The 27,816-nt window shown below is 43.0% G+C and overlaps 2 protein-coding genes across 3 annotated transcripts in view; one reads left to right on the top strand and one right to left on the bottom strand.

Annotated features, from left to right (window-relative positions):
• akip1 (A kinase (PRKA) interacting protein 1) overlaps nucleotides 1-27,816 on the top strand; it is a 150,787-nt gene that overhangs the window by 22,849 nt on the left and 100,122 nt on the right. The gene's annotated exons all lie outside the window — the stretch shown is intronic.
• Nucleotides 1-27,816, bottom strand: part of insc (INSC spindle orientation adaptor protein) — a 49,571-nt gene that overhangs the window by 5,182 nt on the left and 16,573 nt on the right. For both annotated transcript variants that reach the window (XM_079345491.1, XM_079345492.1), the window contains 8 exons: nucleotides 22,878-22,971; nucleotides 12,504-12,870; nucleotides 11,710-11,762; nucleotides 11,505-11,628; nucleotides 10,800-10,913; nucleotides 5,487-5,612; nucleotides 359-530; nucleotides 5-183 (listed from right to left, as the gene is read on the bottom strand). In XM_079345491.1, coding sequence (XP_079201617.1) covers nucleotides 5-183; nucleotides 359-530; nucleotides 5,487-5,612; nucleotides 10,800-10,913; nucleotides 11,505-11,628; nucleotides 11,710-11,762; nucleotides 12,504-12,870; nucleotides 22,878-22,951 — 1,209 coding nt within the window. In that variant the 5' untranslated portion in view covers nucleotides 22,952-22,971. The remainder of the gene's footprint in view (nucleotides 1-4; nucleotides 184-358; nucleotides 531-5,486; nucleotides 5,613-10,799; nucleotides 10,914-11,504; nucleotides 11,629-11,709; nucleotides 11,763-12,503; nucleotides 12,871-22,877; nucleotides 22,972-27,816) is intronic.

The raw sequence follows: 27,816 nt of genomic DNA, 5'->3' as shown, positions 1-27,816 counted from the left end.
GTACCTGGTCTTTGGAGTACGGCGTGTCGACTCTCTGGCGGTCTCTGCAGGCCTGCAGCAGGATCTGGATCGCGTTGAGCTGCAGCAGAATCTCACAGGCCATGCTATCAAAGAAGGTGATGTTTGCCAAGGCTGCAGACGCCAGGAGGAAAACTTCGCCACAGGAGGCGCTCTCGCACAACTCTGAGAGAGAGAGACATCAAATCAAAGTTTCTGCAAGGACGCGAGAGAAATAGTGCACACAGCGATCTGAACATTCAAATTGTTTCTACATTTACGTCTGACACCTCGAGACAGCTTTAGGTTCCTGTTCTATTATTTCAAACAATGTCCCTCGAGAAGTGTCCCGTCCACTCACTGATGAGCGCGGTGACGATGTCGTGCATGCTCTCCAGGAAGCTGGCGAGGTGCTGAGTGGACGTGTGGTGAGGAGAGGTGATCTGAGCCACGACCGCCGCCGCCTCCGCCCTCGCTGCTTCCACGCTGCTCTCATCAGTCAGGATGTCGGCCAGACACAGGATCCCGTCAACCTGCACGTTATGTAACGAGTCACACAGTGTAAATAAATAATAGCAGCTGTTCATCTGTTTTTGACTGGAGGGGATTTTTTTTTTTAGAGAGAGAGAGAGAGAGAGAGAGAGAGAGGACCGACGTGTGGGATAGAACCACAGGTTGGATTTGAACCCAGGCTGCCCACTTTCTATGACTTTAGTCACTGTACTGTACAACTAACCACGAGGTCACTGTCCCAACGGGGAGGCAGAATTTAAAGGAAAAAAATCCAAGATACTTTTCAAATATGTTACATAACTTTTCCTTTTATATCAAATTTATTTAACACACAGAAATACAAGGCGCATCAAAGCATGTGTGGGGTGCGATAGAAGCGTGCAAATGATCAATATCATCCCAAGATCATGATATTAATGACACAGTTAGTGGAGGCACACGTCTCTGTCAGTGTGATCCAGACTCTGCTGAACTCGAGTCTTTCACGCTTCGTCTCCACGCAGACAGACGGTGAAAAGTGTCCGGGGTGTGAGCTTGGCTGGAACTCGCAGCTCTGCCCGTAAAGCCATCACAATTAAAACACAGCACTCAGATTTAATGGCCACCTCCAAGAGGGGAATCTGCTGCTCAGAAACTCTGCTGGCTGGCAGGGACCCAGAGCGGGAGCATCATCGAGCACAGACTAAAAGAGGAGCAGGAAGTCTTTATGTTCAAACGTTAGCTTAGCCACAGGTACAATATGAGGTCCAATCTAGTTCACATTTGGATTTTTGTTTCCATCTGAGAGTTTGTGTTTTGGGTTAAGAGATTTCAGGAAAAGCTGGAAATGTGGGACAGACCTTCAGCCACTTGGGGGCAGTATTGTACAGTTCACAATAACTTCAGCAGCACTGCTGATTGTGTCTCTGTGTCAGCTGCTGCAGAAGTTTAAATCCTGCACATGTGACCAAGAAAAGCACAGCACACTGTAAAATCTCATCTTCATCATCATGACCTATTCTCAGCTCGTCGTGGAAACCTGAGAAATCAGATTGTTGCACTTTTTACTCACTTTTCAATCAAACCAGTTCTTGCTCTCGCTCAGAAATGATTCTATGACATTTTGATCCCCACCCTCATCAGGCAGCTCTCCGCAAGACTAAAGTTTTTTGCGGCTCTCTCGGTGAGAGTGAGGCGAGCCGTCAGCTCTCAGGCACACACACCTGTCAGTCTTCTCCACTGACGAGCACCAGCGCTCAGCTTCACAGGGCCATCCCCTATTTTTGTCTCTGTGGACGTCAGCAGCAGTGTGGCAGCGCGACGCACTGACGTGGAACAATCCCTCCCCCACCTCCATCTCCCTACCTGCACCTCCTCCTCCACTCCTCCTGAAAATAGGATAATCCCCAACTCCTCATTTACCGCACTCCGGATGTTTCTTATTCGGGGCCATCGCCAAATAACTTTCTGCAGCTTAAGAGGAATGACAAAGTTTATGACGCCTCCTCATGCTTGATACCCGTCGGTCACAAACTGAATACAATGTGTTGTTTCTCTTCTACATTCAGACTAAATGAAAACCTACATGTGCAGTGGTTGTGCATTAATAAACGGCTGATATAGTTGAAATACTTAAAAACGCTCCCACTTCAAAAATATGTTCCCAGAATTCATTTGAGAGCTGAAAATGAGGGTTTCATGAACATACGGAAGAACTCCAGAGAAGCAATGATTTCTTCTGAAAGTCTTCTGCCCTTTTTTTTTTGCATGCTCAGTTTTAGCAGCAGTTTTAATCGTCTAAAAAAAGTGGGCCTTGGAGTTATTCTTGTTTTCTGTGACTATGAATCCCAATCAAAAGAGTGTGTGTGTGTGTGTGTGTATATGTGTGTGTGTGTGTGTGTGTGTATATGTGTGTGTGTGTTTATACTTTAACCACCTGCAGGAGCAGTGGGGGTTCTCGGTATCTGGCACTTTTTTTTTTGAGGTTCACAAGCTAAACCCTGTCATTGATTATCTGATTTTTGTCATTATAATGTCACCTTTTATCATATCATGTTATATTCCATATCACACGGTGTGCCTTCATACTGTTCAAATGTCTTAGACCTCCATCCTCACATTATTCTACAATTCACAGCAGACGCTTTCATCCAAAGTGACGTACATCACTTACATGTGTGAGTCGATCGCGAGAAGGAGGAAACAACGTCAGTGAGAGCAAACAAACAGCTCGGAGGTCTGATCAGACACACAGGTGCTGACAGGAAGTGACCAGAGGCCTCACACGTGTGGCGCCTGTCTACCTGTGTGAGAGCGGCGCTTCTCAGCGTGTGACCCAGAAACAGTCCCTGAGTTCAAGTCAAGGTAATGCCCTTCAAGCAGCCGCTTCAGAGCGCCCCCTGAAGGACAACAAACCCTCCGTTACCATCCATTGGATACAAACTGTTTAAGCTCCTCCCCTTCGGCGGGCGCTACAGATCACTGTACACCGAACTAACCCATCATAAGAACAGTTTCTTCCCCCCAGGCCGTCACTCTGATGATCGCTGAACAGTCACAGAGTGTCAGACCTGTCGCTGTGAAATAACCCTGGAACTAAACTGTAAATCTGTATTATTACATTTAAATGATCATCTACTGTACGCACACTCTATAATGTAAATACTGTTACTCATGTTTTCATCATCCTCCTTCTGCACTGCTCACCATCTCATTTAGCCATGTACATATTAGTCTTTAATTACCTGTTTATAATTTAGCTAATTGCTAATATTTGGTGTTTACATTGTGCAGAGAGAGCAGAAGTTAAACATACCTGGTTAATAGAGCTGATTCTGATCAGTGGTTTACTCCTGTGACTGATTCTTGTTTAAGAATTTGTGGAAAGAATTTGTGGTGTTTGTGGAAACTTCAATCAAGATGCTTCTCGTGTTCAATTTTTATTTTTTTTTGGAAGTTCTTTTACCTTTTAAATTCAAGACTTCTCCTGTTCAACATGTTATGATTGCGTAATGTTTCAATGGGGGATTCGACTAAGAATCCACCAATGAGCAGCACCGATGCGTACCTGCCCTCCTCTCTGCGTCACGACCCATCAGTGACAGGTGTGTTTCTTAAGCCTGAGTGCTGCCGGCGAGCCGAGCCGAGCCTGACAGCGTCTCCCCCGAGGACGGCGAGCTAATCTGAGGCGGACTTTGGGTTTCCTGTTTAAAAGTTTTCACGCTCGGATGATTCACGCTGTCCCAGCTGCTCTGTTCGTGATCGCAGACACCGCTGTGGCTTCATTATTCGCCACATTCAGGTTATATTTGTCTGTGTGTTAACGCTCGACTGACACAGGCGTGTCCGCTGTTTATTTTGGAGGAATTCTCGAAAGAGAACAAAAAAAAAAAAAAGGACAAACAAAGGAGGATGTATCGTTAGCTTCCACTCTCGCTGTTTCCACTTCTATATTTACACACACACACACACACACACACACACACACACACACACACACACACACACAGAGGTCTGAATGTTTGACCTCAGGGGTCAGATATTCTGGTATAATGATCTCATGTCTGTGAATCATGACTCATCTTTCTGTGTATTATTATGTCATCAGAACATGGACACACTGTGGTGCTTTTTTGTAGCCTTACACCTGAAGTGATCAAACTCGAACTGTGCAGATCGAGATCGAGATGTTGTTGCTTTGGCTCGTAGTGCAGGATAAAAAACAGCAGCAAGTATTTATATAAAGGTAAGTAGTATTTATAAAGTATATATAAATAGATGTAAAAACAAAAGTGTTAAATTAGTAATACAGATAATTTGTTGTCTTTTTTACAGTCCGGTGAGGTAATCCGGTTGTCGGGGTTTAAATGGGAATGAATTACTTTTAAGTTTTTGTACTGAAGTCAGACTCTTAATTATTTACATTCTGGTTTAGTATTTCCTTTTTTTTTGTGTGTGACAATTTGTATCAAACATATCCTGTATCTGACCCCGCCTCTCTCCCAATGACAGCTGGGAGGAGACAAACAGTTCAGACTATGGATGGATGGACTTCCTGTAACTTCTCCAATAAACAGTTAATTTCTGCTGTAAAAACTGTATTTTGAATAAGCTTGGTTTTATCTGGGCTTCTGGAGCCGGCCTCGTGTGGCCATTCGAGGAACTGCAGCTGTTTGAACTTCCCCACATTTCCAGCATTTCCTGAAATCTCTTCATCCAAAACACAAACTCTCACATGGAAACAAAAATCCAAAATGTAAAATAGACAGTGACAGATACTGACAATAAAAGGTTGTAGGAAGCTGTAGCACCATCAGCACAGGGCCAGGACAAAGTTTACTCAAAGCACAAGAAGTCAATAAATGTGAAAACAGAAGTCCTTCACTCCCTGCTTCTTAATGTTGGCACGCGTTCACCTGTGAAAACAAACCAGCGTGTCTCAGACATAACAAGGGGAGTGAGATCAGTGAAGGTGTCCGACGGTCGGGAGGCTCGTGCCGCTGTTAGAGCTTCAACTTAAGCTGATCAGAGAAAACAAACAGCGTGTGTGGACCGCAGGGAGCCTTACTGAAAGGACTGTGTCTGCTTATTTTAGGTTAATGGTTATCTGTCGGACTCTCACGAGAACATCTGGATTAGTGAACCACTTTGCTTCCCATTTTGGACTTTTAAAGACCGACCACAAAAGTCAAGCCCATAGATCTCGGAACGATTTCATCCCCTTTTTAAAATTACAATGAACATTTAACATTCATACTAATGCTGGACAAAGGGGTCAAGTGAAGGCTCTGATCTTTTCTGTTTGACCTTTTTTTGTATTTAAAATATGCTTCAGATTTTGGTTAAAAAAAACATTAAAACAAATCTGTACTTTTGTTGAGTTCTGTTAAAAGTTCGGCGCTCGCTCAAATGTCCTTTTTCATCCATCGTTCTTTTAGACGTTTCCTGATTCTATATATTTTAAAGATGCCTCATTTGAAGCAGGCAGTGAGGTTTACCTTGTCCAGCTGGTTGATGCCCTCCTCCACGCAGCAGATGGAGGCCACAGTCCTCAGAGCGTGTGCGTACAGCTCTTTGAAGCGGTCCTGTCTGCAGATCTTAAACAGGGCCACGACAGCTCCTTCCTGAGGAGAGACACAAACAGATCTGTGATGTTCAGACAACAATCTGCACCGATGCTGAGCTGCAGTAAGTCTGATAGGAGTGCTCACTTTGTTTTTATCTGCTTCTCTCTGAGGAAACATGACTGTGTTTGCAGTCTCAACGTGTTATTAACCACGTCATGTCACCGCCAACACAAGTTGTAAACTTAAACCTCACAGCCGCTTCGGTAAATCGTGCCCAGAGAACGAGTGCACAGGTTTCTCTTTGTCATCTCCGGACCTGAAATTCTTCATTCTGTCGTTGCATTTAATCATTAATCACCTTTGGAGACGTTCTTCTCCTCTGTGTCAGATCACATGACTTCATTCCTGAGTTGTAGAACTGTAAATTGTTGTGGTCACTTTGGAGTTTTGTTTTTTCTCTCCTTGTGAGCTAATTTAGGCTAACTGAAACGCCCCCCTCGAGCTCACGTTACTCTGCTGAGAGGTTAAAGGTCAAACTCAAAGTAAATGGCTTGTGGAGCACTTTTCCAGTCTTCTGACTCCTCAAAGTGCTTTTACACCACACGTCACAACTTCACATTCACACACTGATAGCAGAGGCGAATCCACTAGTCGCCTCAAAATCTCATCCGATGAAAGAACATTTAACTTGAACCGGACTCTGATGTCGCGCTATCGATCGTTTCTTTGTACGTTTTTTACCGATCCACCCGGACCTTCACATCACCAACATCAGACATTATAATCCTAAGAACTGTAGCAGAGTATAAAACACATGAGACACAGGAGGTATGAGTCTACATTAAGGGTTTTGATGATGCACGCTGCCTTGCTGGGAAGGTGAGAAAACTTTCAGGGACTTATTATGACCACGTCCACAGGCCTCACGTTCAGCTTCAGACCTCTAAATTATACAGCAGGCGTCACAGCGAGTCCTCGTCTTGAAGCACACGTGATTGTGCAGAACGCTGGATCAAATTGCTCCTCGCTGGACTCTGCTGCGTGCGGGAGCCAAAATGTCCCGCAGAGCGAAGCCAACAGCAGCACGCCGATTTTAAAGAGTCCAGGAGACCCCGAATGACCGATGGATTTGGCCGGCTTTTACTCAAGCGAGCCTGCCAACCACAGAACCCATCAAATAACTCACACAATCCATCACGTCGGTTCAGAACAGCCAAAATATACATATTTCATGAACGGAAGACAACGAGCAGAAAACAGAAAAAAAAAAAAAAATAGATGATTTGCAATAATAGCTGAGCATTTTCTGGGAGATTATGCGTGGGTGTAAACAAACAAAAATAGCCCCAGTGTTGGCTCGGTGTCTACACTAAAGCACCTCTCTGACAACAAACACTTGCAGGCATTGAGCTGCGTTCGGCGTGCAGATAGATAGAATTACATGGAGGAAGACGAGGCCTGTAACTACCAACCATTATCCTAATAAGGCCATTATAGCGAGCTGGCGTGGCTCGTATGCTGTGAAGGCCGTGCTGCAGGGGCTTGGAGAGAATAATCATCCTGCCCTCCAGCCTGACCGCTCCGCCCCGATCGCTCGCCTGCCTACGCAGCGTACCTGGAGGAAGGACTGCGAACAGTGGCGGGGCAGATTTCAGCGTGAGCGCTCCCAGACAAGGCTGGTCAGAGCTGTGTTTGCGTAGTGATGAAGAGACTCTTGAGCCTTTGGTTTTTCTGTGACGCAACTGTTGCGTTGGCTTACAGAAATGATGTTCAGAGAGTCTGTGGAGAATATTTGTTTTAGTGAACTTCATTCTTCACTTTTCTCTTTTTTTGGGATTATTCATTCACATTTGTGAAAATGAAAACTAAAGATGTCAGCTCCTGGACTTTACAGATTTCAATAAAACAAGAAATAAAGTCACCCAAACGAGCCTGATTTACAGCCAGCTTAATATCAGACACTGATCACTTTGAATTGAAGCTTTTTTTTGTTGTTGCTTAAAGACTTTTCACAGATCGTCGGGCTTGTCGTTGCTTCTTCTTCTCTTCCCCATCAAATGACTTGCAGTTCTTTTGTTTCCACTGACTTCATCCTCATTCCTTCAGTGAAGCCCACAGAGCACATTTCTTCCTCACGCTCATGCAATCCCCGCCTGCTCGTCTGCGTAAACACAATCATGTGAAACTCGACTAAAAATACCTCCCCGCTCATTCGTTCGTATGCGACAGCTTACACGGCGTGTCATTTCTTTCCATCGCACAGTTTTTCGGAGCGGAGCGGTTGTCATGAGTTTTCATGAGTTGCAAAAGGCTGCAGACAGTTTACTCCTTGAATTTGCAAACAAAAAGGTTGTTTGAGAGAAAAAAAAAAAAAAATTCTAAAGTACCTCATTGAGCTAAGTGAGGCTTTTTAGACGAAGCAAATCACTGCTTTTTCCATCTCATGTACTGTATTACAAAACCTCTTTACACAATGTTTGGATCCTTCTTACTATGGCCACGTCATGCCCTCGATGCCTTCAGTGTCAGGAAAACAAGGCTCGAGCATCCTGCCAGCACGGACTCAGTATCCATCATGACAGGAAGGTAAACACGGAGACAGCTAACTCGCTTGTACATCATGACACAGTTGCTCTCTAATATTTCAGCAGCTGTGTGATTTACGAGGTGGCACATGGCTGCGTATTAGAAACTGTCAGCTCAGAAGGTTTTTTTCTGTTATACGAGCGGCTCGCTGGGCTTCTCTGTTACTCACCGAGTGTGAAGGAAGAGCTCGTCACGTGTTTGTCTTTTACTCCTCCACAATATCAATCGATCTTCATTTGTCTGGCATCAGTTTAAAACAAATGTTATCTTGGAGACTCTTTACAAAAGAGCAGGTAAAAGACCCGACGTTAATCCATCATGAGCACTTAGCAGCGTTTTGGCAAAGTAACAGTGGCATCTGACAGCAGTCGCTCTCACTGCCCACCATGTATTACTCCTGTGGAAAACAAAGCCTGTCAATGAGGAATGATCTGTCTGGGAGTAAAAAACAACAACACTGGGACACTGCGAGATTTAATAGTGGTTGAAGGGGCCTTTAAGTCATTCATTTGTTCTTAAACTTCATACAAGTGATGCTGCAGCGTTTTGACCTCTTCAGGCGCCTCGATATAGCTGGAGGAAAGTTGGGAAGGAAAATCCCGCTCTGCTTCTCCATCACACCGGTGAAGGACACGAAGCTCGGCGCGTTCAGGGGGAGTAAAGAAGTAGTAACATGTAAAGTGCTTTTTAATACAAACTCTTGTTTGCCATCGTTTATCGGGTCATCAGACTCAGTCACGACATGCACAGATGCAGTTTTAGCGATCGCTCGTTTGATTCGTTCTGACCCCCCCCCCCCCCCCCGTGTGGTTCATCGAGTCGTCACAAATCAGCCACGATTAAGTGGCTGTGATTCTCCGTAACATTTAAGTGCAGGAGTGAACCTCGCAATACGTTTTGAGGCACCTGAGCAGAATTCAACATTGTTTGTTTGTGTTTTTTAAATGTGAGTCATTAAGTGAGGGGAGAGATCTTTAGACAACGCACACATCCGTCTGCTTCCTCTTCCATTAGACCGTTTTATATTTGTCGTGCATGCGTTCAATCTAACACCTGCACAGATGTGAAACTAAACTTTTTGAACAGGTTGTGATTCAAACAACTTCTAAATGCAATCTTCTCTTTTTTTTATTCGTCATTGTTTTTGTCGTTATTTTCAAAAAAGTAAAATATCACCGCACACTTGAAGCTGCAACACTTTTATGTATTTTAACGACTTTGAACGAAATGTTTATGTTTAAAAACAGCTGAAAAAAATCGATTGATGTATAAATCTAGATTCTTTTCTTGTGAGATTTTAAATAGAAACATAACTTGAAAAAAAAACGTTTCTTCTTTTGCGACGACTCAGTCACGCCCTGCTAAGTGTTAATGCTAGCTCGTTCACTCAGTAGAATGACAAACGGAGCAGCAAGACATTCAGCCAGTCTCACAGATGCACTTATTCAAAAATAGACTTTTTGAATCCATGAATTGTTTTGAATCGAAAATAGATTCAGAATTAAATCATGACCCCCAAGAAGCAAAATTAAATTGAATCGTGAGAGCGCCAAAGATTTCCCAGCGCTAGTGAGGAGCGGCGAGAAACGACACTTTATCGCGATAAAGGGGCTTCATCGAAAAAACCGCCACACAAGCTCAAGTTTACCATTCACATCGTCCAACCAGAAGCATCACTTCAAAAAGAGAGGGAGAAGACAGAGATATCTCCCGCCTTGTATTTGAAACAGCTAATCACACTTCCATTGAGAAAGCCAGCAGTCTACAGACGGTGTGAGTAAAGAGCCAGATAACCTGCTCTGCGTAAGTGACGGACAAACCGGTGCCAGCTGATTAATTAAGACGAACAGGTGGAGGGTGTTTTGTATCGGGTATTCATTAGCAGCTATTGAAAGGCTGGTTTCCTCCACGCTCGTCCTGAGGGAGTTAAATAAGGTGGAGCGGACTGAGACGCCTGAGCAACCTGCGTTTGTGCTCAGTCCTAATGAGAGCTGACAGTATTGATCTGACAATCTGGCAGTAAAGGAAGCGTGTGTGTGTGTGTGTGTGTGTGTGTGTGTGTGCCATCAGGAAGAGTCTTATCGAGATCCTGGAAGCAGACTGCAAACTAATGTCCGACTGAGACTTTCTGTCTGCTCTGCTCTGTCTTATCTCACAGTGAAGAGCTTTTTAGCTGCACGTGTAAAGAGATATCTGACGGTCTGCCGCTCCACAGGATGAAGAGCGGCTAAAGGTGCAGACGCTCATTAGAGGGAGGGCTTTGGAGTAAAGCAAAAGGGTGGAGGTTTAATATCAAATGAAGCTGCCTCTGCCAACGACAGGGTGGGAAAAATGGGAAGGATATATCAGATCACGCTACAGACTTGTGGCTGACGTCAGGATTTCTGACATAAGAGGTTTTTGCACAATTAAATACGTCAGTGGGGCCGGGCTGCTTCTCGGATGCATACATTAGAACTGACGTTGCTTAAACTCCTTTGACAATCAAAGTCATTAAATCAAGTTAGGTCCTAAAACGGACGTGCCGTCTTTCAGGTGTTTTATTTTCCTCTCGACCGAGCGGCTCTCTTCAGATCATGGAGGTGAACGGAGGTCGTGACATTAACAGGGATGGGCAAGGGAGGGGTTCAAACAGAGCTGAGGTCTCGCCCACGGTACCTTGGCGATGATGCTGCAGAGCTGAGGTCCGTCCTGCGTGAGGGACAGCAGGTTGCTGATGGCACTGCCGATGGTGAGAACGCTGTCTGACGACTCGATCTGTTTGATTAAGACCTGCAAGTAAAAAAACAAAAAAAAAAACATTTCATGAAGGCTGAAAGTGTCAGGGTACCAGAGGCCCAGTGGTTAGCTCACACCCCCCGAATCTCCAAAAGCAGGCCGCCCGGGTTCAAATCTGAGCGCTGGCTCCTTTAAAGCAGGTTGTTTCCAACTCTCTCTCTCTCTCTCTCTCTCTCTCTCCCTGGTGTTTGACTCTCTCCTCTATCCTGTCTCTCTAATAAGGGATTCAAGATTTGTTGTCCTTGTGCCAAACTCAGAAATGTGCAACACATGCTGCTTCAATAACAATCTCACAAAAACGATAAATCAGTGGATTTTCTCCTCTTTGTCTTCTAGGATGTTAATGATTAATCATTAATCGATTCATTGCCGTCAAACAAGCAAGCAGTTTACGATTCCATGTTGTACCATTTTATACCAAAAGGGGGCGTCTGTAACTCACAGAGTGACTGTTATCAACACTAAAGGAAGAAGTCGTACGGAGAAAAGTGAGAGTTTCTGCTGCTGGACATTTAAAATCACAAACTGCAGAAGAATTATGTGGGCTACGTTCGGAGTGCTGTCGGCTCTGATTCGGTCACGTACCCGGATCTCATTGGCTAAAGCCATGTCGATCATGTTGCTAAAAGAATCGCTGACGTCGGTCAGGATCTCGTGGATGGCCTCTCTCATGGACTTCAGGAAGTACTCATCATCAGTGTGAAGGCACCTGGAAGTAAAAGATTCAACATTAAACCCACTTCATCGTCTTATTTATTATGTCTGTGTTTTATCATGATCGGAGTTTCACCTCTCTGTGATGTTGGTCAGCTCCATACATTTTTCCAGCAAGGATTTCTCGTACTGAAATGAAACCAGAAGAAGAAGAAATACATCTGTGATTAAAATCAATAGGATGTCAGAGACACATATACTGTATATCTATAAAAGTTCATTCTACTGCTCTTTGAAAGGACATCAGTAATCCATGAGCATCGATGGAAGGAGACTTCGATTTGAGCCCTAAAAAGTCTCCGAAGGTGAAACAGTTCACTCCGGATGTTGTGACACTTTTGCTGCTCTGCTCTCGCTCACTGTGCTCGTCTTTAAGATGTTCTGTATTTAATAAAATGGAGATGATGATAATATGTTTGACAGAAGGTTCAACAAGAAGATTTGATAAAACATGGGGCTTTTTCTTCAGATATGTTAAGGGACAGCTGGATGATTCATGTGTGTGTGTGTGTGTGTGTGTGAGAATTAGCTTTATCGACCTCAAATACATTTTTTATTTTTTTTATTTCCTTTTGAAACTGGTTGAACAGCCAAGTTCAGGTTTTTGTTTGTTTGTTTTCTTTAACCTTAAACTACTTTAATCTGACTGTAAAACCTGTTCATTTATCTTTGTATGTTTCAAAACTCAATAAAAAAAGTTGGAAAAAACAAAAACAAAGGGTTTGTTCATTTTAACACTACAAGTTTAGCAAATAAATAAATATTCAAAAAAATAAATAAATATTCAAAAAGCAGATTTTCCTTTATTATAATTCAAGTATTGATACTTTAAGACTTTGTAAAGGACGTCAGACTGTTTTCACGTTTCACCTTCTGCATCTCAGGTGGCGTACTCCGCGCGGCGCCGTACTCGTGCACCAGTGAGCGCACATGACAGTTGGCCCTCACGGCCGTGCTGTGAACCCTCTGCCAGCGACCTTTCTCCAGCCGCTGGAACATCTTCCCCAGCTCCGTGCTGACCACGAGCGCTCGCCGTAGGAGTGTCTGCAGGTTGTTCCTCGCCACGTGGTCGCCTGCACCGACCCCGGACGCCACGATCAGCTCTCCCTGCTGGGCGTCCTCCTCCACCCCGATGGGTTTGGCCTGGAGTACGCACATACACTCCACCTCCGTCATGTGGCGAAGATCCTCCATCCAGCGCTGGACTGAGTCCACCTGGAGGGACTGCATGCGGGTACTGTCGGAGAAAGAAACCCAAAGATAGAAAGAAAGAAGTGAATTTAATGTTTATTCAATCTGGCTGTACAGTATTTAAAGTCCCACAACAGCTACAACACTCCTCTCTCGAAATCTCACATTTAATGCAAAATATCCACCAACATTGTTCCTTAAAGGGATACTTCACCCATTTGCATGAAGCTGTGTATCATTAGAAACATGGTAGTAGTGTTGAATGGTCATGAATCCAGCCCTCATTTTGCCCTGAGACGAGAAAAATATGTTTTTCTTTGCTTGAAAGTTTTCTTCATGTGATGCAAAAAGCGTCATATTGCATCACATGAAGAAAACTTCCAGGAAAAGAAAAACACATTTTTCTCGTCTCAGGGCAAAATGAGGGTTGGATTCATGACCATTCAACACTACTACCATGTTTCTAATGATACACAGCTTCATGTAAATAGGTGAAGTATCCCTTTAAATCAATGTTGTTTACATAAAGTTAATATTTATAATTTGCCACTTGTCCTGTTGTTTTCCTGCAGAATGGAGGATCACTTTAACAGCATGCTGCACTGAGCGATTTTCTTGCATTGTTTGTGGAAGATGGCAGCTCACTGGAGACGCTGGGATATTGCAAAGGGATTGAATTCTGCTTTGGTTCATTTCAGGGAGGCTTTAAGGTCATGTGTACCTTCCAATCAAAGATTTAAAATTGACAAGCATCACGTAAACATCTTGAAAGAAGGCGTTTGGTTTCAGAGCTGGTTAGAGATCATTAGAAAACCCCGACTCCGATCGACCATCAAACCACGAGGAGGAGAGCTGTTTACTGAGGAGGATGTGTGGAGCTCTCGTTAAGGTCACACAAAGGTCTCATTAAATTATGACAAAGAGGCAGGCCGACAAATAATGACTGTAATCTGCTCCCCACGCAATTATTATCACAACGAAGAAAAACACAAAGAGGGAGAAATACAGCTCGAAAAATTCAGTGCGAACGTGAGGTTCACTGGATGTAAGAACTTGAAACCAAGAAAAACACATTTACGTCACATGCTTGAAAGTGTTCTTCAGCACAGTCTGTACTTTGTTTTTTATTTATTTTTGTGCCTTTATTAGAGAGACAGGAGAGTGGATGGAGACTGAAACCAGAGAGAGAGAGTGGGGATTTACATGCGGGAAAGGATCCACAGGCTGGAGTCGAACCTGGGCTGCCCACGTTACGAGCTATAGCCTCCATGCATGCACTAACCACTGAGCCACCAGCGCCTCAAGTCTGTACTGTTTTAAACACTTTTATCATATCCAAGTGTCTTTAAAATTCAAAGAAGAGCGGTGTCAAATTAAAGACCTGAAACTTCGCCCGCCGCTCTTCTTACATCGCTTCAACCTCTTCAGTGTTTCTGTCTCCTCCTTGAGACTCATGGGACAGCCCGACAGCAGGATGCTACTGATGATGATCATGATGTTTGTTATGATCAAAAAGTTTTAACTAGCTCAAAGTGTTTTGTTAAAACACACCTTTTTTTGCGAAACAGAAACTTTTGAAGTGCACACACTCACTCAGGCATACACACACACACACACACACACACACACACACACACACTGTATAGAAATATGAAAATGAATTGTACGCTCAGTCAATCATCTGTCAGACGACGAGGTGGAATACAAATTCAGACGTTTTCAAATCTGTAGGTAGCAGAGCGAGGACGCTTACTGTTCAAAACCTGCTCCAGCAAATAAATCTCCCTTAAATTTGGGAAAGCGTGACGATCTAACGCGCCGTAAATGAGGAGTTTTAAAATGAACAGCACATTATGAAGCTTTGATCATTAGCTTTGCATGTTCTGCTAAGTGGCCTAAATAACTTCTTACTGATCAATGTGACTTCTTACGATTTGAAAAAAATACGAGATTGAGTTTAAATCCCAAAGATAAAAGTAGTTCAGATGTCCTGAGAAAATAAAATGTGATTTAAAAACAGCCAGTAGAAGGGTGCTTAGTTAGGGATTAATCACACAGTTGTGAATAACACGGTGACTCAGATTAAGTCAAACGAGCCACAAAGAGCTCGATCTCTGTCACGGATGAAGAGGATGTGAATAGAGCTCTCCATTTTTAATTGGCATCATTTTCTGACACATTTCACCCAATTAGCTCTCGCAGGAAGTGTCCAGAAATGAGATGTCCGTGATGTTAAGCAGCCATCATGTTTTTTTTATTTTTTTTTTAGACACTCTGAGTCAGAAAATGTACAAAACAAACAACCAATTTGATCTGAAAAGGTGCAGTCGTATTTCAGACCATTTTCCACAGTTATATAACAACATCGTGTACGAGGACGAACTGGTTTTGATTTACACGCCCATCGCTCCACGAAGCCTTCCCTTTCACCGCACAGTGGGGGGAAAAGATGATAATAATAGGTTTGTTTTCCAAAGGAGGGGAAGCGGAGCTCTTCAGCTCGCAGGGAATGACAAATATTTACATGCAGGGCCAAGAGAGGGTCAGACGACAGCGGCTCTATTATCGCAGACAGGATCCATGAGGAGATGAAGCATCACGCCTTCTAACGGCGTGCGGCTGACAGGAGCGCGAACAACAGCAGCAACAGAAGCTGCTTTGAAGAAGAAATACTTTTACAAAAGTGTTACAAAGATTTCAGCATGATTGTGGTGTGAAAGTGTGTTTAAGCTCCTGTGAGGAGCTGCATGAAAAAAACTAAATATTAAAGTAAAACCGAGAAGAAGGTTTTTTTTATACGTCTGTCAACAATGATCTCAGTGGGAGTCAGATATGCTGCAGAAACCGCCTCCATTAAAAAAAAAAAAAAAAAAAGCATCACCAAAGGTTCATGATGAGTGGTCGGCAGACATCTACACTTAAGACGGATTTTTCATGAAAAACGCACGCATGTCCGAGACGAAGTCAGCAAAGAAATGCAATGTCCCACTTTGTCCACAGAGGGCGACAAAATCAACATGAAACTAAAAGTTCTCCCTGGGAGCTTTACGTAAGGCCCCTTTATTACGATGGACGGAGAAACAGAGGTGTACGAGTGAAGCCTAAAGTTTAGAGCTCCCCCTGCTGACTAGCTGTAATTTAGGCTCTCCATGTTACCAGATGAGACATGGGTCAAACTAAAGTTAAAACAAACATCAAATTAAAAAAACATAAAACACATATCCGGCTGTTATAGTTAGTAATTATCAAGCTGATTTATGTACAAGTGTTTATATCTTATGGTTGTAAGTAAAAGATTCATTTAAAGTAGATTTAAATATTATTTATCTTCACTGTAATACTAGCCTGCGCTGACGTGTAAATCATGTAAAAGGCTGCAAGTCTGTTCCTGAGATTTTGATTCGACACAGATGTCAATAAAATAAAACTTTGTTGTGTGAGAGTTTTTGGGTTTCGCAGACATGAGAGGGAAGACAGAAAGTGTAGCGAGATGAAGCGAACACACTGTTGGGTTTTTATCTTTTCACAGGATTTGTTGACAAACCCCCCAAAAAAATGTAACGTCAGCAGCTTTAAAAAGCGATGCAACTTTGCTTATGACACACGTTTTGTGATAAAACATGCAGAAATCATGTCCTGAATGTTGCACTGATTTATGTAAGGGATCATGCTGCTGAGTTTGAGTCACTCTTCCTGTTCGACTTCAGGACAAAATGCTAACTTGAGCACTTTAGATGACTCACTTTTTTGTTGTAAGTTTTTATGAGACATGGAGTTGTTCTGCTGGATGAGTCACTGAGAGGTCTCTGCTCCGTAATCGCCCCTCTGATTCAAACCCACATTCATCAAACTGAGAGGTTGGTGACTGCAGAGTCAGTCTGTCTGTGTGGGATAAGTTGTTTTTTTACGGTTAAGATTAGCTTCGGTTGAGGGCTATATTTAAGCGTTTAGATGTAATGATCTCTAAAATCAGTTATATGGCTCAGAAATCAGTGTGCTCCTGGCCTTAAGGGGGAATAAAGACCAGTTCAGGGTTAGGACAACATAGACTATGGTTTAAACGAACACCTACACATTTTCCATCAGCTGGGTTTAGATAATGAAACTGTCTAACTAATACAATATTTGGCTTTGCAAATCCAAATTGCAAGTTCCAGCCAACATGATTCACAAAAAAACATTTGTTTCTGGCTTTCTGGTAAATGCAGTGACTCACTGATATTCAGTTATCAAAGGTGATTACATTTCCAGTTCAGTATCAATCTTGTCTTCCATGTATTGTATATATGTTAACTGCGTTTGAGGAATCGATGCAATAAATTATGTACATTCAAATGCATTAATCTCTACAGATTTCATAGTTCTACGAGTGATATCGGCCGATCAATCTGTATCGTTTTTCTCTCTCCTTAATATCGTTATCAGCCCAAAAACTCTAACATCAGTCGGGCCACAGCATAAGACTTTTTAAATGCAATCTCAGGCTTAAAACGACCCTCACAAGAACCAAACAGATACCCTTGTTCAATTCAAAACCCAAAACTATTTCACAACCGGCTGCTTTAAAGATTCAATTATCTGCTGAAAGACTTTTCACACCAAAGGAAACCCCCCCCTCCCCCCTCCCGAAGGAAACGCACACAAATACGAACTCTGACAGAATTCCATCCCCGGGTGTGAGTCAGTTTGTTTGAGGCTAAAAACAGCAACAACATCCGCATGAAAACACTGTGAGCATTAATCTCGTAGCGTGTGCTGTCAGTGGGTTGTTAGCTAATCGCATCATGAAGATAAGGGAAATAAACGACAATAAAAGATGTGCTTTAAAGCAAGAGGGACGGTCACTTCTCTGCCAGCTGTGTGTGTGTGGTGTTTCACGTTAGCTAGTTAGCTCTGAAACATTCATGGAGCACCTGTCGTCACTCACGTCGACCGCTTACGAAACAGCAGGAACTATTTTGTTCTCCAGGGATGGCTGAACATTAATAGACTTTAAGTAAAACACGTAATAGATCATGAGCACAGGTTGAGTCATGTTGGCTTCTCCTCGGTCAACCGTTGGAATTACGGTTTCCTACCGATGTTTTCAATTAAGATGAATCTCTGTGGAGCTCAGTCAGTCTGGTCTGAAGAGCATGTGTGAAATTACACGTCTTAAAATAAAGTATTGGTTATAGATCTTAATGTGATAATTCTGACACACTTTGAACTGCTAGTTTACAAGCGTAAGGAGAGGGTGATGTGTTTTAAAGTTTTAACTCGCCGAGAGGCTAGCTGAAGGAGCAGAGTGCTAGTCCCAAATACGCCACACCTGTACATGCTGTTTTTACAGCCTAATGAACATGTTCACGGCCTGGAACAAAACACTAAATAAAGTTAGTTATTGTTCTCATGGACACAAACTGTACGGGGGATGACTTTGAAAAAAGGCTCTAGCTCTTAGCTCAACCACCGTACGGCTAGCTTGCAGGATTGCAAACTCTACATGATGAAAACAGATGAGAGTAGAAATGCCTGCACAAGAACTGCTGTATGCAGGATGGTCATCAGGTAGGCAGATCAAATCATCTCTTCCCTCAAAACAGACTGTGTGTTCTACACCCCGATTTTACGGTGAATAAATGAATCAATGTTGACTTTTTGTCTCCTTGGTTGAGTCATGTGTTAACCCATCCAAGAAACCAAGTTTGACTTGTTTTACTTTAAATGATGTCCGTTATGAAACTTGCATCAAACTTTCCACAATAAGAAAATGGAAAATGTTTATTCTCTGTAATAAAGTAGAGAGAGAAAAAAATCCCCAAATAATCAGAATATGTGTCCACAAAACAAACTTTCTGTTCATATTAGACACTGCAGACTCTGTGAATCGGTACTTGGAGGAGTTTTGGATTCAAGCCCTGACTAAATGTTTTCACACGTCGTCTGTCCAATTCTCAATCGGTCACAGACTTCATGGAGTATCATCCTGATTTTTTTTTTTTTTTTTTTTTGGAATAGAAACACCGCAACATGTGTAAGCTCATCCGTAATTTTTTCTGGATCTGACTCTGCTCAGTTTAATTCCCATCACAGACTTCTGTTATAAAAGTAAGCAGGATGAAGGCCTCCACTGTTGCCCAACGTCTGCTTTTCATGGATATCACAGTCTGACGCCTGATGTCACTTATGAACAAATGGAAATTTTTAAGGCAAATACCACAAAAGAACCGCAGTCCAGAGCTGCACAGTGAATGGAAATGTGGGCAGAGTGAACTGCAAGATTTTGAGGAGCAGACCATTATGGCTTTGGCTCCCAATGAAGGAGGAAACAAGGACACTGTTGTCCCACAAAGTAATAAATATGGAGGCAGATATTCAAAGACACCAAATAGGATGTTGAAGAATTCTTACAGGCTGGAAACCAGAATATCGGCAAGCAGAACTCTCCGACCGAAACGAGGCTCCAGCTGCACTGGGGAGGAACAAATCGCTGCCTCACTGTGTGTAAAGAGGTGACGGATGAGCTCAGCACATGGTAAAAGCATATGCCTAATGGTACTTATGGATGTGTAGGTCACGCCTTGATTTTGCGGGCGAAGGTCGAGTCTGTGCTCCTCCCGCAGTAGCGCCTGGTAAGGGGATAACGTGGCCTCTGACTGGTATACAGCTGAATCCTGGCAGCAGAGGCAGACATCTGACTTCCAGATGTTTCAGACGGCCTCTAATGTTTAGCCAAGAGCAGAATCACCTAAACCAGAACACACTGTTTTTTTTTTTTTATTCGCTCTGTCTCCTCAGTCTGACTGAAGCGGACTTAATTCTCCGTCGTTTGTTCTCTGTTTGACTCACACGCCTGTTATCATCCAGAGACAAAAATACACCCACCACAGTTTGTGCAAGACATCAACCTGACACTCGAGGGTGTCCGTCCTTTTTAGAGGGATTATTATGACACAGAATGGTTGAGTTTGTGGATAGGACAGTGGTAAGTGCAACATGGAAAGTTTTTAATAAACATTGTTTGTGGTTGAGACTGTTATGTGCTTCACAATTTAACTGGATTGCTGTTTTTTTTTAAGATTTATTTTGGGAAAATAAGTTTTCAGCTGGTCAGAATTCAACGAGATTTGTTGTATTTGTTTTTGATTGTTGTGACTCTGATGTAATTACTTCCTGGACTGACGGGTCAGTACTCTGGATCCTCTCTGTGACTGTCTCACTTTAAATCATCACTGGTCACTTTAACCTGCCAACCTTCATTGTCCTGTTGAGTTCACCCCATGACGTATATTCTTCTGTATCTTCTACCACTTGTATTTATGTTACCTATTCTATTCGGCCTTTGACTCTTTGATTTCTGTATTGCTGCTGCAATGCCTAAATTTCCCCCTTGAGGATCAATAAAGTAATATTTATACATATATGTCAGTGTAAACACACCAACACATGACGTGTTATATAAGTGTAAACACACCAACACATGACGAACAGAAACTTGGATAACCAGCTCAGTAATGACCCAGCCTCTTTCAGACTGTAACCTGAGGCCTCGATTGTCCAGATAAACCGATCCGTGCAGAGCGCTGGTTCTGTTGTGTGGATGTTTGTCATCTAAAAGCGTCTGTGTGCGTGTGCGTGTGTGTGTGTGTGTGTGTGTGTGTGCGATCCATCTGTGTTTGCAATTTATTGTAATACAATTCAGTCATTTGGCTCCTTTCATCAGTCGATTTACTGACTGTTACTGAGCCATGTGCTGAACAAATATGATCTGTGTGTGTGTGTGTGTGTGTGTGTGTGTGTGTGTGTGTGTGTGTGAGGGGCAGACAGACAAAGAAATTGTGTTTGCATGTGTGAGTGTTGCGTGACAGCTGTACTGATTTGGTATCCAAAGGGCGTTCATTACACGTCTTCAGCTGCGTTGTGTAAGCTTTCGTAAACACACAACTGTCAGAAGATATAAATTCAAATGTATTATCGATGACTGAAATAGACTCCAGTAAAGCAGCTGATGAAGAGGCCTCCACCCATTAAAAGACCAAACATCAGCGCCTGACACTTTGTACTTCACAACAAGCACATTCATCACCGCGCTGGTAGCCGTTTGTCTTTCAGATCTGCACAGAAAGACTTCAGTGGTTTGGTTTATTTACACATTGATATCCATGGAGGTCTGAAAACACACGCTGGACTTTGGACGGGTGTTTTTTGGCTCGGCGTTATGAGACGAGAAAAGAAGGAGGTGGTCACCTGAAGTGAAAATACACTGAACTTACTGCTTGTGTAATGAATGAGCTGCTGATGGTTCGATGTTCATGTTTCGGTCAGCTGGCAGGTTTGTGCTCTCCGTCAACTTTGCAGAGACAGAACTGAAACAGCTTTTCTCTGTTTCTGCTTCAGACTGTTTACTTTAATGTTCTGCAGCTTGCATCTGTCTGACAGATTTTTCTGAATTATTTGGTTTCAGCCGCTGACGTCTGCGTGCCGACATGCAATGAAAATCAGGACAGATGTTTTCAGATCGTGTGTGTGTGAGGGATGAGGGGGTGGTGTGTGTGTGTGTGTGTGTGTGTGTGTGTGTGTGTGTGTGGATGTGTATTTGCATTGTCACTAAGGTTTTGACCTTTACTTATCTTTCTATCGGCTGAATCTTTGTTGATTTAAGATCCTGACTGAGAGAGATTTATTGGTCTAAAGATGATGAACAAACAAAATAAAATAAATATTACCTCAGGACAGGTATGACGGAGGAGAAGGTGTCATTTCCATCAGCAGCTTCTTTGATGTCAGTCCATAAAAACTCGCATAAAACAAGCAAACCAAGAGTTGAGTGTCTTTCTGTTATCAACTTTTTCAAACTACACAGTCCAGCCAAAATCAGCTGTGAAAACCCAACAAGCAGGTTTGTATTTTAACACCAAACATTGGAGGGATTCTGAGATTTTAAGAAGGTCAAACAGAGCCAAACACAAATGTTGGACTCACAATCGTCTGATAGATAAAATCTTGATTCTGAGGGTTTTTTTATATTATGCAGGATTGTTTCGTACCGTGCCCGAGCACTAGTCTGCGTCCACATTAGTAACATCCTTTACCTGAGTACACCTGCATATGATAGGATGCAGGTTTACAAATCAGCCAAGAAGATCTCTGAGACGCTGCCAACAACAACAACAACAACAACAACAAGCGTCTTCCTACTTCCACATGTACCGTGCAGCTCAGAGGACAAAATGGGCCCGTACTGATGTCAGCGGTCCACATCCTTCTATGAGCGTGGTTGCGTTCACATAGTGCGGGGTCAAGGTTTGAATCGAGCCCGAGACCAGCTCTTCAAGCCCGGGCATGGTACCTGGGTATTGTACTTTTAAGTGAACTGGACTTTGGAGTCTAGTGTGCTTGGATGCAGACCCAGGCCCTTAATGAAACACACATCATATCTTCTTTTCACTTGTCCAGATGTTTGTTGTTACCCACATCTCTCTGTCTGAACAGAGTCTGTTCGAGGACGTCTGATCGTGACGAAGAAAACTTCGACCCTGAAGAAAAGAACTGAAACAAGATCATTTAAGCAGCTTCAGTTAGAACAGAGACAATTCTGCTGTGCAGGTACGGAAATGTTCCTGGTTAGTCATTCCTAAAACGTGTGGTGATAATGCACACGCGTCAGCCCACAATCTGTCACGAAACATGATCACATCTCTTCACAGACCACAGAGGCCGTCTAATGACACAGCGAGACCCGGTAACCTTAATCTACGAGCTGAACAGATACCAGCGCCTGCCACACCACCGACACCATCACAGCTCATTATCAGACTCACACAGAGGCCACAGTGCGCTCCATGTGGTCAGAGTGGGGTTATTTCTATCTGTTTGTTGTGTGTGCAGATGTTCAACAAGGGAAAACAAACACTTTGTTATTTCAGTTTTTTAAGTGCCTGCTCTTGACTCAAGTATTTATGTTACTGACAACTTTTATCCAGAACATCGAGACGACGACGTTAAAACCAATCTAAACATGTTTGTTTGTTGTTTATAGGTGAGAATGAGCGATGATGCAGCTATACGTACCTCATGGGGGATGAAGAGAGCAAGCTGCTCTGTCTGGAGCTGCTCTGAGGAGTCGCCATTCTGTCCGAGGCCATTTTTTACTTCGGCTCAGCACCTGAAACACAAGACGTACACAACGTAAACAGTCGAGACGGCAAGACGGAAAATAAAAGTCACAACAGAGCTGAGCGACGTCACCCATTGGTTGCTGCAGGGGGCTTTGGAAGTCTGTCGATAGCGATCGATCAGAATGCATTTTTAGCTTATTTTACCATAAAATGTGGAGTATAAAACACACTTTCACTTTATTAATCTAAGAAGTGAGCGGCGTACAAGCGCCGGTGTGAAAGGCTGAGATTGTACTAAATTCCAAAAGTTATTTTCATGGCACTTTAATGGATCTAAAGTTGTGTGATGGACACGTTCTGACCTCACTGAGGATTCACTCCCATGATTGTGTTTTTCCTGTTTACGCTGCACGTTTGATTCCTCAAGATATTTACACTCAACCTCAATCATTCACATCTTATTAGCTTTTACGTATTTTATTCTACCAATTCTTCACATTCAACATTATTATGATTACAGATGAGTATCAAACACAGCGCATACAGCATGCTCACACACACACACACACAGGTTCTCCTGGCTGTGTTGCTTGCTTGCCTCTGCAGCGTTATCCACCATAATATCACCTTATTGATCCGCCTCCAAGCGTTCTATTCTTGTCTTTTTTTTTTCCTCCAAGTAATTCAATTATCAATAAACCTCACTGTTTTAAATAGCTGCGAGCGGCTGGTGTGCCAGTAGAATAATATTTCTTATCTTCTAATTCATTGGATGACTGCCAGCCAGTGACTCTCCGCCTTACTTTGAGCCTGACGCTCTTAAGTGCCCGCAACTTTATTCCACCGTTTTATTGATGTATCCCATTTAGATTAGTCCATTTTCAACCGGGAGAAGCCACGGACGCCCTCCTGCCCCGAGCGCGCTTTAATCCTTTTAGTTAATGATATCCTGCAGTGGTGTGGTTACACGTTTTGTGTTTACTGTGCAGTATAATTAGCAGGTAGTTACAAAGTGAGACTGTCTCCGTCTCACACAGACAAACACACACAACCTCCCCGAGTCACTGCTGCTGTGGCGACCTGCTTTTTATTAAACGCTGCCAGAGTGTTACGGGATCGATCGACGTAAACAGGAGAACTCACAATAAAGAAAATGGGAGAATCGCGGGAGGTGTGATGCACATGAAACGTCACTCGTCTGATGGCCTAGCTGTTGTTTTTTTTGTCTTTTAGTGCCGCAGTGTTCGACAACACTGACAAAACAACTGGTCCGTTCTGCAGAGTTTGGAGATGAAGAGCACGTTATGGATTCACTGAGTCTGTTTGACTGTCTGCTTTCAGTTCTCAGAAATTCACCGGCTCACGTTGTTATTAGCAACACTGGAGCTACGTGTGCTGGATGAGGAAAAAAACGATTATTCGAAGGGGGAAGTGAGGGACTGATTAACGTATAGGCGGATGACTTGGTGAGGAGGCTGACTTGTAAAGAAGCAGAAGAAATGAGGAAAAGGAAAATGCAAAAGGAAGGAGGAAGAGACGGAGGGGTGCGGGGTAGTGGGGTCTTTTAACTGCAGTCTTGGCATGGCTCCTTAAAGGCCATTTTCAGAGAAAGCATTGCAGCGAATCAAAAATGATCCCAATGCTGTGCCAGGATCACAGGAGTCTGCGGAGCTGGCCGGAGCACTCTTGTTTTTTTTGGTTGGAAAAAGACACATTTACAGTCAGTTCAGTCAGAATAGAAGCAGGGCTGATAGAATAACCCTGCTGGATTATTACAGTACAGGGGTTGATTAATGATTTGGTGCTATAATTGAACAAAGGGTCATCACCAACGAGACACAGATCCAGCAGATTCCATTACATGTGCCTCGACACTCTTCTGGAGATTACCATACAAATGGAGATGAGTTGTCCAATCAAGCAATTCAGTCCTGAGCACTTAGAGTGGGTCACTAAGTGCCGAGTTAAGGGCCATCGCGCTGAAAGTGATCTCTTTAAACGATGCATGAAGGAGGATAGGAAAGGGTTTTTTTTGGTTTTTTTCAACCAACATGTCAAAGTTTACAGCAGGTTGAGTGCTGTTTCCAGGAATGTTTCCTTTACAGACTCTGGGATTTAATCAAACACACCTGTAGTATCTCGGTCTGTCTCTCATCACATCCAGCATTTACTCCGAGCCTTCTTAAAACTGGCTGTAAATATCTTGAATTGAGAAAAATCCTATCTTTGTGCACAAATCGCCTCCTGCAGGTTTATCCTTTGCTGTCCACAATATAATGCACGAACAAGCCTTAACATGGTTTTACACACAGGAGAAAAAAACTGATACGATTCAGACGGTAATATTTAACCATTAACTGCATTCTTTGGATGCCTTGAGTCCTTGTTGTTTTGTGAAGTCAAAGTGGGGCCACAATCCAAACAATATCGGGTCGAAATAATCAAACCTTTGTGATTTTTTTGCCATTTTAATACCCTAAAATATCATGCTCCTTTAGTTCAATGATTGACTTGACATTTAAATCCAGAAAGTTATTCTGAAAAATGCAAACTTTTCCTGGCAGTCCTGGTTTTAAATCAGATTGTTCTTCCATTGCGCTGCAAGCACGACACTTGTGCAGGTCAAGTGCTTCAGACACACGAGTTTCCCAAAACAGATGGTCAGCTTTGACGAGTTCCTGGCTAATTTTCTTGCTGGGCTGGACGTTTCTTTTCATGTCTGGCCTGAAACCTGAGCGGCCCTGAGGGCTTCCCCACTCGGTTGCCGTGGAGAACGTGTGAGTTGTAAGTAAAGCTTAACAAAGGACACCTCTGTCTCAGGCCTCATGTCACATGCCGGGTAAAATAACAAGCACTCGGTAAGTTGTGTGTGTGTAAGGGGAAATCAGTATGCCGTGCCTTCCTCATGCATGGCAGTACTTTGCATGTTTGCAGAGGGAGATTGAAATGTTGGAGTGAAGAGCCAGCGTTATCCTCCATTTAATCCCCAAAGGATCTGTCTTCTTTGTTACTCTTACTTTCAGTCTAATTAGTCAAAAGAACATTACGTGAAAGCTAATGTACCACCAAGTATTCACAGTACGCTGACCTCATTGTCTGAGCTCTCTATAACTGTAAAATCTTTGTTCAAAAATACTTTTCCAGACCTTTTTATAATATCATGTGGTGAAGCACAGTGCAGATTCTGAGTAAAACCACACACACACACATACATACAAAAAAAAAAAAACAATACAAAACGGGTCTGCAGAAAAACAAAATACCACACCACCATGGCTTCCATTCAACGCTGCGCCAAAAGCAATGAATTTATACTGGAGGAAAACAGAAGAAATCAAACAGAGGAAATCAGGAAGAACAAGCAAAGCCACTCACCAATTTATGAGGCCACAACCAGCTTAAAGCAACGTGACAGAGTTCAGGACAAACTGGAACTTTAATATCCTTCTTTTTAAGAGAGTCTTTTAGTTTAACAGATTCCTTATGTTTTGGCCGTACATCAAAACCGTCACTTATTAATGCCTCGCTCGCCTCTAAACTCACAGACTAAATACAGCATCTGCTGAAGATGTCTCTGGACTTTGGCCCTTAAATACAGTGGACATCAGCGACTCCCTGGTGCCATGCTGCTCACGTCCTATCATTGAGACGGGAGACTGGGTTCACAGGAGGAGATGGCGGTCCCAGTCTCACCGCAGAGCAGTCATGTGGAGAGGAAAGCAGAGCAGGATGGGCACTCTGTATGGGTTGTTGGGTGGGAACAAGCGGGAAGCAGGCTGTGCCGAGACATGGACCCGACATTCCCATCCCACACACGGAGGGCTGGCTCAAAGTGGGCCCTTGTACTTGGACAGAAAGACCCCACGGGGAAGCAGATAATGCCTGGTGTGAACCGCTACTGTTTGACATTTTGAGAGCTCGCACATTTTTTTCCCCCCTTGTGCATTAATGAATACGTGTTTAACCACCTACTTAAAAGTTTCTCTGTTGACGTCTTTAGTCAACTGTAACAAAGACAAATGTGTAATTTGAGTGACGTAACATACATTTAATGTATTTGCAATTGTAAAGTTAAACCTGTTTAACGCCCACATTGATGGAGCCCAGAAACAGCTCATGTATGTTTTCCACAAACGATGTATGTGCTCCCTCAACCGCGATACCTGATATGGAAAATGTGAATGAAACTGTACTGTTCAAAAAAAATGTTATGTATACTCTTTTCTGATAAAAAACTTATGCTAGTCTGAGCTACGTAGGTAAGTTTGTCCATGAAGCACTATCTGTATAGACAGTAATTAAGTTGACACAAACCTTCAGCTAATGTTACGTCGGCACGTTTGTCCATAACAGCATTAAAAAGACATTATATTCAGTTAAAACAACATTTTAACAAAAAATAGGCCATTTTGAAATATCTTAATGACAAGTGATCTACTCTGCTCCAGTGTTACAGTGCCCTGCAGTCACTGACTATCGTATATAATGTGAGCTAAAGTAATGCAAAAAAAACAACATTTTATCGTAAACCAACATCATGTAGTAAAACACTGATTGATTTTGTCACTAAATATGAAAACGCTGTTCGATGTATAATTTAAAAACAGACAGTGGAGCGACAGTGTTATCCTCAGGACACACAGCAGCTCTCTGGTCTGTTATCTCTGTGAGTTAAAGAGCGTCTTCATTCCTCAGATAACACCGGTATGGGGGCAGCTTATTTTAGGCTAAGGATATATTCTGCCAGGCTGACAGTGTTCGGTATGATAGCAGAGTTAAATCTGTATAATCGTGATAACTTGAAGATACTGATTTTGATCCAAAATGAACCAGTTGATACTTTAACGACATCTGTCCAACCTGCTTCTTGGAGGCATCCAATCACTTACTGT

This window comes from Symphodus melops (genome assembly GCF_947650265.1).
Source record: "Symphodus melops genome assembly, chromosome: 6".
In the NCBI taxonomy this organism is placed as follows: domain Eukaryota; kingdom Metazoa; phylum Chordata; class Actinopteri; order Labriformes; family Labridae; genus Symphodus; species Symphodus melops.
Note: the sequence above shows the minus strand (reverse complement) of the source record. Positions and strands in the feature narration are given on the sequence as shown.